At 57.8% G+C, this 11865-nt stretch overlaps 1 protein-coding gene across 2 annotated transcripts in view; it reads right to left on the bottom strand.

Annotated features, from left to right (window-relative positions):
* Window positions 1–1398: 1398 nt before the first annotated feature.
* The window catches only part of AHRR (aryl hydrocarbon receptor repressor), a 67195-nt gene continuing 56728 nt past the window's right edge, over window positions 1399–11865 (bottom strand). For both annotated transcript variants that reach the window (XM_045506899.2, XM_045506900.2), the window contains exons 7-11: window positions 10975–11111; window positions 8663–8862; window positions 6083–6144; window positions 5765–5906; window positions 1399–5287 (exon numbers count right to left, since the gene is read on the bottom strand). In XM_045506899.2, the coding sequence (XP_045362855.2) occupies window positions 4288–5287; window positions 5765–5906; window positions 6083–6144; window positions 8663–8862; window positions 10975–11111 (1541 nt within the window). In that variant the 3' untranslated portion in view covers window positions 1399–4287. The remainder of the gene's footprint in view (window positions 5288–5764; window positions 5907–6082; window positions 6145–8662; window positions 8863–10974; window positions 11112–11865) is intronic.

The raw sequence follows: 11865 nt of genomic DNA, 5'->3' as shown, positions 1-11865 counted from the left end.
AGTCAGAGGAGCTGTCAGTTATTTTAAGATGCAAAACACATAAACCATAAAGAAAAAGATAGTTTGCTGTGCTAAAATTTTAAACTGGTACTTTTTTAAAGAAATCACTAAATGAAAACACAAGCCACAGACTGAGAGAGAATCTGTAACTAACGAAATGCTGCTTCCCTTAATTTTAAAGTAACACCCACAATTCAACCAAAAAGGGGCAAACAAGTGTAGGACAGACAGTAGAGGACCAGCCAAGACTCAGGAAGGAACCACGGCACTGGCATGGTCCTTAGGGAGGCCCCGGGGACCACTCCTGCCCTGTAGCCCATGAGACCTTGGAACCACAGCCCAGGGTTGCTTCCACTGGAAGCCCTGCCCTGATCCCCTGTCACTCAGACCTGCCCGTCCCCACCCTCTCCTCACCCTCTGGCTCCAGCCCACAGGCCATCTCCACCCCTACCCCGTCTGCTGTTCCTGTCAAGGCTCAAAGGCTGCCTCGCCCACAAAACCACCACCTGGGCTACAAGACCCCAGCTAATCCATTTGTGCAGCATCCATCCCCTTCTGATGCCTTACAGAACTTGCATGGTTCTTTGTTCACTTGTCTGTCCCCATCCACTGTGCACATGCGTGGGGAACAAGCCATCAGCAGTAACAGGATAGGTGGTGGTAGAGTCATGTGACGGAGCAAAAATGAGTGACATCCATCTACAGGTCTCCACACAGATGGCTCTGAAGACCACAGATGACAGGGAGGGCGCAGGGGAGGGCAAGCTGGGTGGGGGCCACTCGGGATGTGTAACAGCTGGGTTAGACCCAGGAGATGGGGGCAGGTTGGCCTGGTCTCCCCTGGGAAGGACACGAGAGTCTCAGAGTAAGGACCAGGGTGGTGGCCTGCAGGGCTGCAGGAAGGAGGCCAGGGCTCCACCTGCAGCAGCAGGGCAGGTCTGAGCTCAGGGCACTAGAAACATATTCAGTTTTGGGAGTGCTCTTTGACCAAACCGAGGAAACAAAACACAACTCCCTTGGCCTTGAGGGGGTCTCTGATGACCCCCTGCCCCTTCCCATGCACCTGTCACCAGGTCCTGGGCAGGGCGGGGCTGACCCAACAGGGTCCCCCCAAAACACGCACAACATAGGGCCAGGCTCTGCTCCTCACAGGATAAGTGGGGTCTGGGGTGTCCTGAAGACCCCTGGGAGGGTCCCCTGCCCTCAGTGATGGGCAGGAGTGGGGCTGGAGGGAAAGGGAGAGCGCCTGAGAAAGTGCTGCTGGGAGGGCGTGGCCAGGGGCTGTCAGCCTCCTTTGTGTCCACAATGCCCCATCTAGTGCTGAAGGATGCTCTTAGAGTGCTAACTGGCCCATACACACTTTGAAGGAAATAAAGTGATTTCATTTGGAGAATCAAGTAGATGTTTCCACTTACGTGTACTAACATTTATTTTACATCAATATTGCAAACTTAATACAAACCTTAGCATCAGAAATTTGAAAGCTCTTTCTAAAGGCACTGAGAATACAGTACAAAAAGTTACATTATAGTGTATCCGTTTTAAAAAATTCAACAAGTCAGTCTGGGTATTGAAAACTTTTTTCTTCCAGTAGAAACTGCAAAAATATAAAATATAATTTGCACTTATCTCCTTTCCATCCCATTCCTACATAATATTTAATATTTTTTCAGCTATATAGGCAAAAGCTATAGACAACAGAAAAACATAAGCCTGTACTTAGTACTAATAATGACATTTTAAAGTGAAATGGCCACATCTACAGAGATGACCACATCTGACCCTCTGCATTCCTCCCCCACACAATTTTTCAGGAGGGGTATGGCTGTAAGAGAACAAAAGTGCTGACTGGGGTGAGTTTTGTTGCAACCGACCCAGCAGAAGAAGGGACCAGGGCGTGCCAGGACCTGGGCCCCAAGCATGATGGCCTCTCCAGAATGTAGACCCTGCAGAGCTGGTGGCCAGATGCTACATCAGCAACGCATGACCCGGCCGCCCACCAGCTGTGACTCATTTGGTGCAGGTGGTCCCAGGAGAGTGGGCACAGACGGCTGCATGTGAACCTGAGGGAGGAGGCAGCACAGTGCGGCGCTGTGGCCCCCGCGGGCGGGGACGGCTGTGTGCCCCCTAGAAAGGCTTCTCCTCACATGAGGCTCACACCTGCAGCTCTCCTTGGTTACGCTGGGATCTGGCTACAGTGTGCAAACACTCAATGGTGTCTCTCTATTCGGTCTTTCCGGTCCAGGGTTCTCCTGGTTACGTGTTCCACACACGTGGTGCCTCCTGTCTGCTGCTCCCTGAGATGAGGCAGGGCAGGCCTCACGCTCGGTGCATCCCACGACCTGCCCCTGCGCTGGCCTGGGCCTGGTGCTGAGGGTGAGGGCGAGAACACAGGCGGGAGTCTTTACCCCGGAGCTCCAAAGAGGCTGACGGGTACTGACGGTGTGGGTCTTCCCAGGAGGAGTTGGACACTTGGTCTGAATAGGGAGGGCGGCAGGGGGGCAGGAAGGAAGAAGGAAGGAGGGAGGAAGGAAGGAAGGTGGTTTCCACCCACCACCCCTCATCTTAGGGATTGAATCTAGAAAGTGTGCTGTGCTCGGTGTGGGAACTGAGAGGGCTGCGGAGCACGGGGCGAGGGGGGGAAGCAGGTGGCCCTGACAGGAGGCTGTGCTGCTGTCACCACAGGTGAGGGGAGACTGGCGGCTGGGGTGGGGACAGCACAGCCCCAGTGTCACTCTGGCCCCCGTGGGCTGGGAAGACATGAAGAGCACGCTCTGGGAGTCCCAGGAGGTGACAAATGGACCACTTCCACCCGGGGCTCCTCTGTCAGTCCTGGGGAGAAACCTGCAGCCCCCGCCTGCCCCCCACGGAGCAGGCAGCTGTGGGGCACGGGGGCTGTAACTACGCGTCTAGAAGACCGAGTCCCGCCAGCCCGGTCCTGGGTCTGACGAGGCAGACGCGCACACACCAAACAGCATCAGCACTGACCCAGGAGCAGAACACTGACACCCAAACGCCACAGATGACACCAAGTCCCTGCCAAGCACGTGGAGCCGCAAGTCCCCCTCCCTGGCGCTCCCGCCTCCCGAGACCCCAGTGGAGGTGACTGAGGACAGATGCCCCTTCTGTTGGGGGAGGGGTCTCCCACCCCAGCACAGGTGGGCCCAGCCACAAGGGACCCCGAACCAGCCTCCTTCTGCTCGGCGGTGGTTTTGTCCCCTGCTGTCATGTCCTGGACTCACTGCGCCCATGGGGCGGGGTCACCCCAGAAGGTGTGTGAACTTCGCCCTCAGTCACAAGCCATCTCTCGGTGGTGACTGTGGGTGGCCTTTACTTTCTGATTTGTGCTTTTGAATCCAAATTTCCTACACTCAGAATCTGTCAGGCTTTACATTTTTTTTTAATAAAACATTACCTGTCTGCCTTTTCTCTAATAATTCTTCCTGGGATGATGACTGGAAATCTCAGTTGAAAACTGTAGACAGTCAGCAAGGCAGCAAGGCAGCTGGACTTGCTGCCGCTTCTCTCTACATTGTGTGCTTCTCTGTTCCGCCAAATCCAGACTTTGTAAACGAGGTTATGTGATGTAGTGAGCGACAGCTCAGCGTGAACCATTTCAGGGGTCCACTGAGAACACCAGAGAGACTTCCGCAGAAACAGGATGTTATCCAGCCAATTTTCACCCTGGGCACGGCCTCAGCCTTCACCCCAGCGTCCTGGACACACGCTGCACATTGTGATGAAGCGCAGGGCTGGCGCTGACAGGCTCTTCTGCCTGGAACTCCTAGGTTCCTCCCAGGAGCAGGCACGCAGTCACCTACAGCTCAGGGAGCTTTTTTTCTAATTTGCTGTCTCGGCCACGGGACACCCAGGGTGTGTGCTCTCTGAGGTCCGCACCATGGGGGCATCAACCTGCCTTCACAGCGCAGGCGGGGAAGCTGGGACGTGGATGTGGGGGGCGGGGAGCTGCACCGGGGGCACGGTTCCCGCTAGGCCGGCACCCGCTGCCGCCCTCGGGACGGGGAGCTCTGCCGGCCAGGCCGCACGGCTCACTTCGGATGCTTTATGAAGACCTGTAACCCTCAGAGTGCAGTGCTGCCAGACTCGCACAGACGTAAGGCCACTTCACATCTCAGAACTTCGCTGACTTTTCACAAGATACAGAATCAGCTGCTGCAGTGCAGCTTTGCAGCGCCTCCCTCAGGACAGGCTCTTGCCCTGCACCTGCTGTCCCCGCCAGGGGGTAAATCTGTATTGGACAGATGTCAGCATTCAGAAACGCCCGCTCTACGGCAGGAACGCGCACATGGAGTCTCTGGGTGGCTTCCGTGTCGCCAAGGCACTGCCGGGGAACATCCCGGGCGCTCCACCCTGGCTGGGAGCAGCCCACGGGGGCGAGTCCAAGGGCTCGCGCTTGACGACAGGCGTGGCCCCAGGAGCTCTGCCATCGTAGCCCGGAGCAGGGGGCTGGTGGCCCCGCACACAGAGGCGGGCTGGAGGCCCCAGGCAGGCGCAGCGTGAGGGGTGGAATGGGGCCAGCTCCCTGCTGGGCCTAGGGTGGGCCCCCAGCATGCCGGGACCCAGGAGCGGACTGCAGAGGTGGTGCCTGGAGTCCGGCTCTGTTTTCAGGTGCATCCTGCTCGGGAAAGTGGCCAGCTGTCTCTTGGCCACATCGCCGGCCCCCAGCCACACCTGGCCTGGGGACACAGAGTAGCCATCTGATGCGTCCTCGGGCCCAGAGTCACTCTCCATCTTGATGGGCACATCGAGTGACATGGGGTTACACAGGGCTCCCATAGGCATCAGGACACCTCGCAACTTGTCCTCGGTGGGATAGCCACCTGGTGGGAAACACTGTGCTCCCGGCTGAGGGTGCCCATTGTCCAGGCTCCCCTGGGGGAAGGGGCAGCTGGCAGGAGGGTGCATTTGGCCCTGATGGCCATCCTGCAAGGCTCTGCTGGTCCGGCCGGCGCAGGCACCTGGGGGATGTTTTGGGGGGTGAGAGCCGGGGCAGTTCCTGAAGGCCACAGCGCTGCTGGCCTGGATGGTGCCCTGCACACCTGGGTGAGGCAGGCAGGCGCCATGGGGCGGGGTATGTGCAGAGAACGGGTCGCTCTGGCTGGGCTCCAGCTTCAGCTTAGCGCCGCTGTCCTGACTGGATTTCCAGTTCAGGTGCTTCGTGGGTCCTAGTGTCTCGAGGCGGCAGCTGGACATGTACGTGTCTCTCTGCTCCCTCAGTCCCAAGGAGCCGCTCAGCAGCCCCCCGAGCGCCTCTCCTCCCCCGTCCCTGCAGGAAGAGAAGCCCGTCAGACAAAGCAGGACAGTGATGGACCACCAGTGCAGTCCCTAAGGGGAGGCACTAAATTAGGGTGGTGCTGGCCACCCTGCAAGGGCTGCTCTGTGCCGTCCACAGCCCTGTGACACCAGGCCAGCCTCCTCCCTTTTGAACGTGACCCTCCCACGGCCTCCCTAGCGCCCAGGGTTGGGGGCAGGTGGGAGCTGTGGGAGGGCAGGGAGAAGAGAGGGTTCTGAACAAAAGTGAGGACGGAGGATGGGGCGGGGGCGGGCAATCACCCTAGGTCCAGGCCACGGGCAGAGCTACAGCCACAGTCCCCAGTGACCCTGGCCAATCCCCACACGTGTGATGACAACTTCCAGGCAAGAAGCGTGTGTGGGTGTGCTCTGCATGTCACCATGTCCCACCAAGAGAGAGGTTTAGCTGCTGTGGTCAAGGCCACCAGACTGCTGTGACTGAGCCACTTACCCTGCAGCCCCCTCGGGGTCAAAGACGAGATCTGGGCGGCCCCTGAGGCACAGGCAGGGGACCCGGGCTGGAACCCGGGCCCAGCAGCAGGCGTCCGCTGGTGCCCTGAACACGGAAATGCTGTTTTCCCCATCGCCCCTTCCTGTTGGGAGTCAGAGAAGGTGGGTGAGCAGCGACCGCAGCCTCCAACCCCCCCCCCCACCGCTCAGCCAGACGCCTGCGCCTCCTGACAGCATTCCTGTGGGACTCGCCATGTCTCCACGGACACAGACACTTCACTCACTTGAAGAAGAGGAGACAATGAATTTTAACAAGTACCTGTTAAATGATTGGGTTTTCCATACAATTCTGATTCACACAGACTCCCAGTAGCTTTTGCTCTGTGAAGGACAAAAATAGCAACATAACAAGCAGAATAAATATGTGTCAATGGCAGAAATTGCAACATGACAGGTGTCCCTGTCACACCTAAGAGGAGAGGACGCAACAAAAACTTAAAGATTGTAAACCTTTTCTCAGCTACAGATTTGCTGAAAATTCCAATTCACATCACTTTTCAGGCCAAAGAAGCACCAGCGAAGCTACTGCAGGAAGCAGACATGCGCCCGGATCTCAGCGCTTTGGTTTTCTTCCGGACGGTCAGAGTGAATGTCAGGTGAGTCCTGTGATCTGCAGTAGTTTACAAAGTCACCGTGAGCACTAAGTCGGTGACACTGAGCCATGGCACTGACACAGGGTGTGTGGTCTCAAACCCCAAGCCAGCTCCTTCTGGGAGATATGCTCAAGGAAAAATGAGGCTCAGAAGCATTAAGTGACTTGTCTGAAGTCGCCTGTCCTTCAGGTGCAGGAACAGGATTCAAATCCCTTCTGACCGGCACCACAGGCAGAGCTCCCTGCACTGCCATGGCGCTGCCTCTCCGTCTTCTGGTCTCCCCTGTAGGAGAGACGGAGTCAGAGACGTGAGGCTGGAGCGTCGCCCTTGGTGGGGATCCTACCATCGAGCAATTCAAATGCCTCCCAGGTGGCTCACGTCCGTGGATGACTGGGAATCCCCCGAGCTGTTTGGAGGACAATCAGCGAGTAGGCTGATTCACACGCACAGAACCGGTGCGCATTTAGGAGTGAGGCTGTGTCACAGAGTCCCGTTGAGGAAAGCCTGTGAAGGGCTTGAAAGGTCTTCAGGGACCACCCCGTCCCCCCGTGCCACCCAGCGCAACCCTCCCAGGGTCCCAGACTCCGGGTCTGCTCCTCACATGCTCTGAGCTCAGACGGAAACGAACGTGATGCAGCGTCGGAGTTGGTGAGGAGTTCGGTTCAGAGCAGAAATCAGTTCCAGGAAACGTCGGAGGCCGACGGAAGTCATGCGCTTCTTCTTAAAATGTTGGGTGGGAGTAACACCCTGTGGCTGGGCCTGGCTTCCTCTTTCGAGTCTCAACGACATTCGTCCAATGTGTGTCTTGTACCCGCGCTGTCACCACGTGTGCAGCCCCCTCACCCTCACTGCACCCTCACCCTCGCCAGCCCTCCAGGGCCGAGCAGCGGTGGGCGACTCGGGGGCCGCACCTGCTCGGAAGCCCGCGGCTCCTGCGCGGCCCTGCGCTGGGGACGCCGCCGCGCACGCCTGCGCTTCCCGCCACGGCCGCCAGAGGGCTGCAGGGCGCCGGGAAAGCGGGCGGAGTGCGGGTTTTCCTCGTCTCCGCTGCGGGGTCGGCCCGAGGGAGCTCACGCACGGCGCTCTGAGACAGCAGACGCAGGCGGAGGGTGCTTCGGGGCGTGAGTGCGTCGGTCCAGGCGGGGCGGGAGCGGGCGGCGGGCTGTCCCGCGGCCGCTCGGAGGCTCCGGCCCCAGAGGACCCGCGTGGGTGCGGCCGCGCGTAGCTTCGGGGCTTCGGCGCAGCTTGCGTTTTAGCCGCTTCGCTGCTTGTTTTTACAGCGTTTCTCCCTCGGGTGTTCTGTGTTCCTCCCTCCTATTTTGTGACATCTTCTACCTTTAAAAAGGGCGTGTCATATTTAATTTTTAAATGCTCCAGAAAACTGCTGCCCAGCATGCGGGCCGGCGGGGCCCCAGAGGCCGGCCCTGTCCCGCGGAGCCGCCCTCGTGCGTCACGGCAGCGGCCGCCCCGCAGACCCGAGCGGGGAAGGGGCCGGCAGGAGCCCTCCAGCGCGGCTGTCGCCGGCTTTCCTCCTCGGCCAAACGGCTCTGGGGTCAAAGGTGAACCGCGGGTGCCGGGGGTGGGGGGGCGCCGACAAGTGGGCTGGGGACTAGGAGGCCTTTTGCCCGTAAGCGGTACGGAGGGGGCGGCACGCAGACCTCGGCCGGCCCCTGCCGTCTCCCCGGGGTCGCCCTCGCAGGTGCACAACTGGAAGCACAGGTTGCAGACGCACAACGTTTTAATCGCTCCGAAAGGTGACCCCTGCAGCACAGACCTAGCCCATTCCAGGAGATTATAGTCAGGGATCCCCCAGAAAACCTAATTCAAGGTGCTCTGTACTCCCAAAAAGCCGAGAAATCCCTGGGTGGACAGAATGTGTGCCGTGTCACCGCTGCCAGGACGTCATCTCCAGCATTTGTCCCAGCGCTGAGCTGACGGAGGGGATGGCAGAGGCAGCAGGGAGGGCTGCTCCGCTGGCCTCCCATCCCCACAGTGGACACAGGCCAGGCGCTGACTGGGAGGCTGTAACTGGAGGGCACAGGAAGGCAGACACGCAGGAGTGTTTGGTGCCACAGTCACAAATATCAGTGAAAGCTTTTTTTCTAATAGTTGCTTCCTACATAATGTACTAGCTTTGAAAACAGCAAACGTCCCATTTTACTGCTGGCTGGAAAGGAGGAAAGACTAGACAGAAAATACGAAGTGCGGAGACTGACCCACCAGCCGCCAAGGGGACCCTTACTCACTTGGTGTCCGTCGTGGCCGAGATGTCCCCTCTGTGCTTCACCCTCAGAAGCACGCTCTTCACCTTCATCTCTGCCACGGAAGGCAGGAGCACCGGCTCTGCCACACAGAACAGGGAGAGGCGAGGCGGCAGGGCTGCGCCCGACGGCGCCTTCCTCTTCTGCCCAAACAGGAATTTTAGTTTTCCTTGAAACTGCATTGTCTGGTGTTTCAAAGACAGAAACAAAGCCGTGTTCACAGAGTGAATTAGTGACACGGCCAAAGGACAAAGAATTCACGTTCCCAGGGACAGAAAAAACTCGGAGAGGATCTTTCCTGAGTCACTAAGCAGACATGAACCAGCACTTCTTCCACACTCGGCCTCCTTGGGCATGTGTTCCCCATGACCTTCGAATGGCTCGGGGTTGCTCTGGAGTCCCCGTGATGTCCTCCAACCTTCAGGCATGTTCTCGTGTGTGCACTCGTGGGTGTGTGGGTGTGTGAGTCCTCGCACGGGGACATACATGTGCACTGACTGGGGCAGGGCCACCAGGCAGCCCCCCAGTAGGATCTGCTTGGGTAGATAATCTCTGAGGACTTTCCACATTAACCCACCACTTCCAAATTAGTATTGCTTCATTCGTGATGATAAAACTTAGCGACAGCTTGACTTGGTTATCTGGAGCACATGGTGTGAGTAAAAATCCAGGAAGTAACTTTGGAGTTTGCGATAAAAGAAAATTAAGGATCTCTCTATAATGGAAAAGCTGATCTATAATTGAGTTACTTAAAGTGACTTCAGGGTGCTCCTGTCCTTGATGGAAAAATGACCCCACAATGTGGCTGCACTCTCTCCCTAGCCATCTTCTGTTCATCCATCCTGCTTTCTATCCATCCTTCCATCCATCCATTCTTCCATGTCCATCCATCCTTCCATCCGTCCTTCCGTCTGTCCATCTATCCATCTATCCATCCATCCACCCTTCCATCCATCTATCCATCCATCCTTCCATCTGTCCATCCATCCATTTGTCCATGGACTGATTGAGTGAACAAATACTTGCAAAGCACCTACCACATGGTGGTCACATGCTTGGTGTGGGGGAGTCAAGGCAGTGGTGCTGGGACATGTTTAACATCCAGCTCTCCAGAGAAAAAAGCCCTGATTTGTAGTGTTTGACATTTTCTCAAAAGCAGTAAGAAACCTCTGAGGCTCGTGGCACGGCACTGCTCGGGGCCCAGGCAGGGAAAGCCAGCAAGAATTGAGAACCGAGACAGGCAGGTGGGATATCCACGGCCAAGAGCCAATCTTGGGCTCAGGCTGGTCAGCAGGGCATCCTCAGGGCTCCCTCTCCTCAGAGCCATTTAGAAGCTGATCCAAAAATACCTGCTTGCCCCTGCCCCTCCTTCCCTCCCACAGACACCCACTGAGCACCTCCTGGAACATGTCAGGCCAGCCCAGGGACTAACACTCAGAGGTCCTGCCAAACACCAAACACCTGCTGTTTGTCCCTCTTGGGGACCACAGCCCAGGAGAGGAGACAGACCCCCAGGATCCCACAGTCAAGGTGTGGAGACAGACTCTACACAGGACCCCCCCCCAGCCCAGGATAGGGAGACAGAGCCCCCAGGACCCCACAGTCAAGGTGTGGCTGGGGAGGAGCAGGGGTCGTGGGAGGGGCCGCTCTGCATGCATCCAGGACGAGGCAGGAAGCTGGGGCTCAGGGTTCAGCACCAGTCACTGATGGGGAAAGCCCACTGGCCCTGGGGTCAGAAGTGGAGGTGGGCAAGGCAGCACAGGGATGGGGTGCGCTGGGCTCCTGGGAGAGACTGTGGGGACCCTGGGCCAAGGGGAGGCGGCAGAGCCCCTGGAGAGCAGCATACATGCGGTCCAGGGGATGGAGGTTTGGGGTGGGCAGGGGCTTTGCTCTGCTGCCCGTGAGGACACACCTCCATCCGCCTCAGCCCTTCCAAGGAGGCACTGGAGGAGAAATGGAAACCCCAGTGTCTTTCTGCAGGAGGAGAGATTAAAACCAGAAGCCAGGGCTGCCATTCGGCTCTCCTGTGCTTCTCAGTCCTTTCTGGGAAAACACTTTTAATGAGTTTTAAATAAAGGGAAATTGAACATAAGCACAAACGCTCTGCAGATTTCCAGTTCATCTAGGTGGTGCCTCTACCGGCAGCTGACCTCACATTTTCATCTCACCGCCTGCACACTCTCCCCGCTGAGTCACGGGCAGTCAGCACCTCGGGCACTGCCCCTCGCTTCTTGGCTTCTTGGTCCGCACTGCGGCACAGCCCCGCCACCCTGCAGGCCGCAGCCCCGTGCACTCACCAGGAAGCCCGAGGTGCTGTCCAGCAGGCAGCGCACACGGCAGACGAAGCAGCGCGTCAAGAAGGCCGAGTACTCCGTGGGCGAGCTGGCGCCCCCCTCCTGGGCCCGCAGCAGCCTCCCCAGGATGGCGTCCTCTCCTGCCCACATTGGCAGAGGCAGCGTGACCAAGGGAGAAACCGTGAATATGCTCTGATGAGCAAGGTTGTGCGTGTAAGGGCGCAGAGCACACGCGGCCCCCCAGGTCGCCCTCCCGTGAGCGCCCAGTGCGTCCCAGTTCCCTAGAGACAGCCGCCCTGACATATTTTCCCTTCATCGTCCTTTGCCCTTAAAAACAGCGTTTCAGAAAAACTGCATGTGTGATGAGCGATCAGTGGTTGAGTTTTTGTTTTTGTTTTTGTCTTGAGCTTTCAAATAAACCTGCGTCGGCATCTGAAGTTTGCGCTCCCCTCAGGGTTATAAAGTGAATCGTGCTGCTGCGTGAAGTTGTGCTGGAAACCCCTCTCAAATTAGTTACCACTTCAGGGGAGATGTGTGAAAGGCCAGGACTGTCTTCCCTGCACTGGACCCCGGTGACGCTGCCCTGTCCCTCAAGGACCTGGATGCCTGCCCAGCATGTGGAGTGGGCAAGGGCCACAGATCCAGGACTTCGCAGGGGTCCTGCTCACAAGGGACAACGTCTCTGAACAGACAACAACCTTTGCGGGCTTTTTCCAGGTAAATCTAATGTCGGCCAAACAACTTTCCTGGAAGATGGGAGACAAGTACTGTGGCTTCTTGGTGAGCACAGAGAAGTGGCCAGAGACAGCCAGAGAGCCACGTGGGGCTGGAGGCGGGGAGAGGGACGTGGGAGGAGGTCTTCGAGGAGGGGAGTGGACGCGGCATCGGGGAGAG

Source organism: Camelus bactrianus, chromosome 3 (assembly GCF_048773025.1).
Source record: "Camelus bactrianus isolate YW-2024 breed Bactrian camel chromosome 3, ASM4877302v1, whole genome shotgun sequence".
In the NCBI taxonomy this organism is placed as follows: domain Eukaryota; kingdom Metazoa; phylum Chordata; class Mammalia; order Artiodactyla; family Camelidae; genus Camelus; species Camelus bactrianus.
The sequence above is the reverse complement of the archived record's forward strand: the minus strand, read 5'-3'. Positions and strand labels throughout refer to the sequence as shown.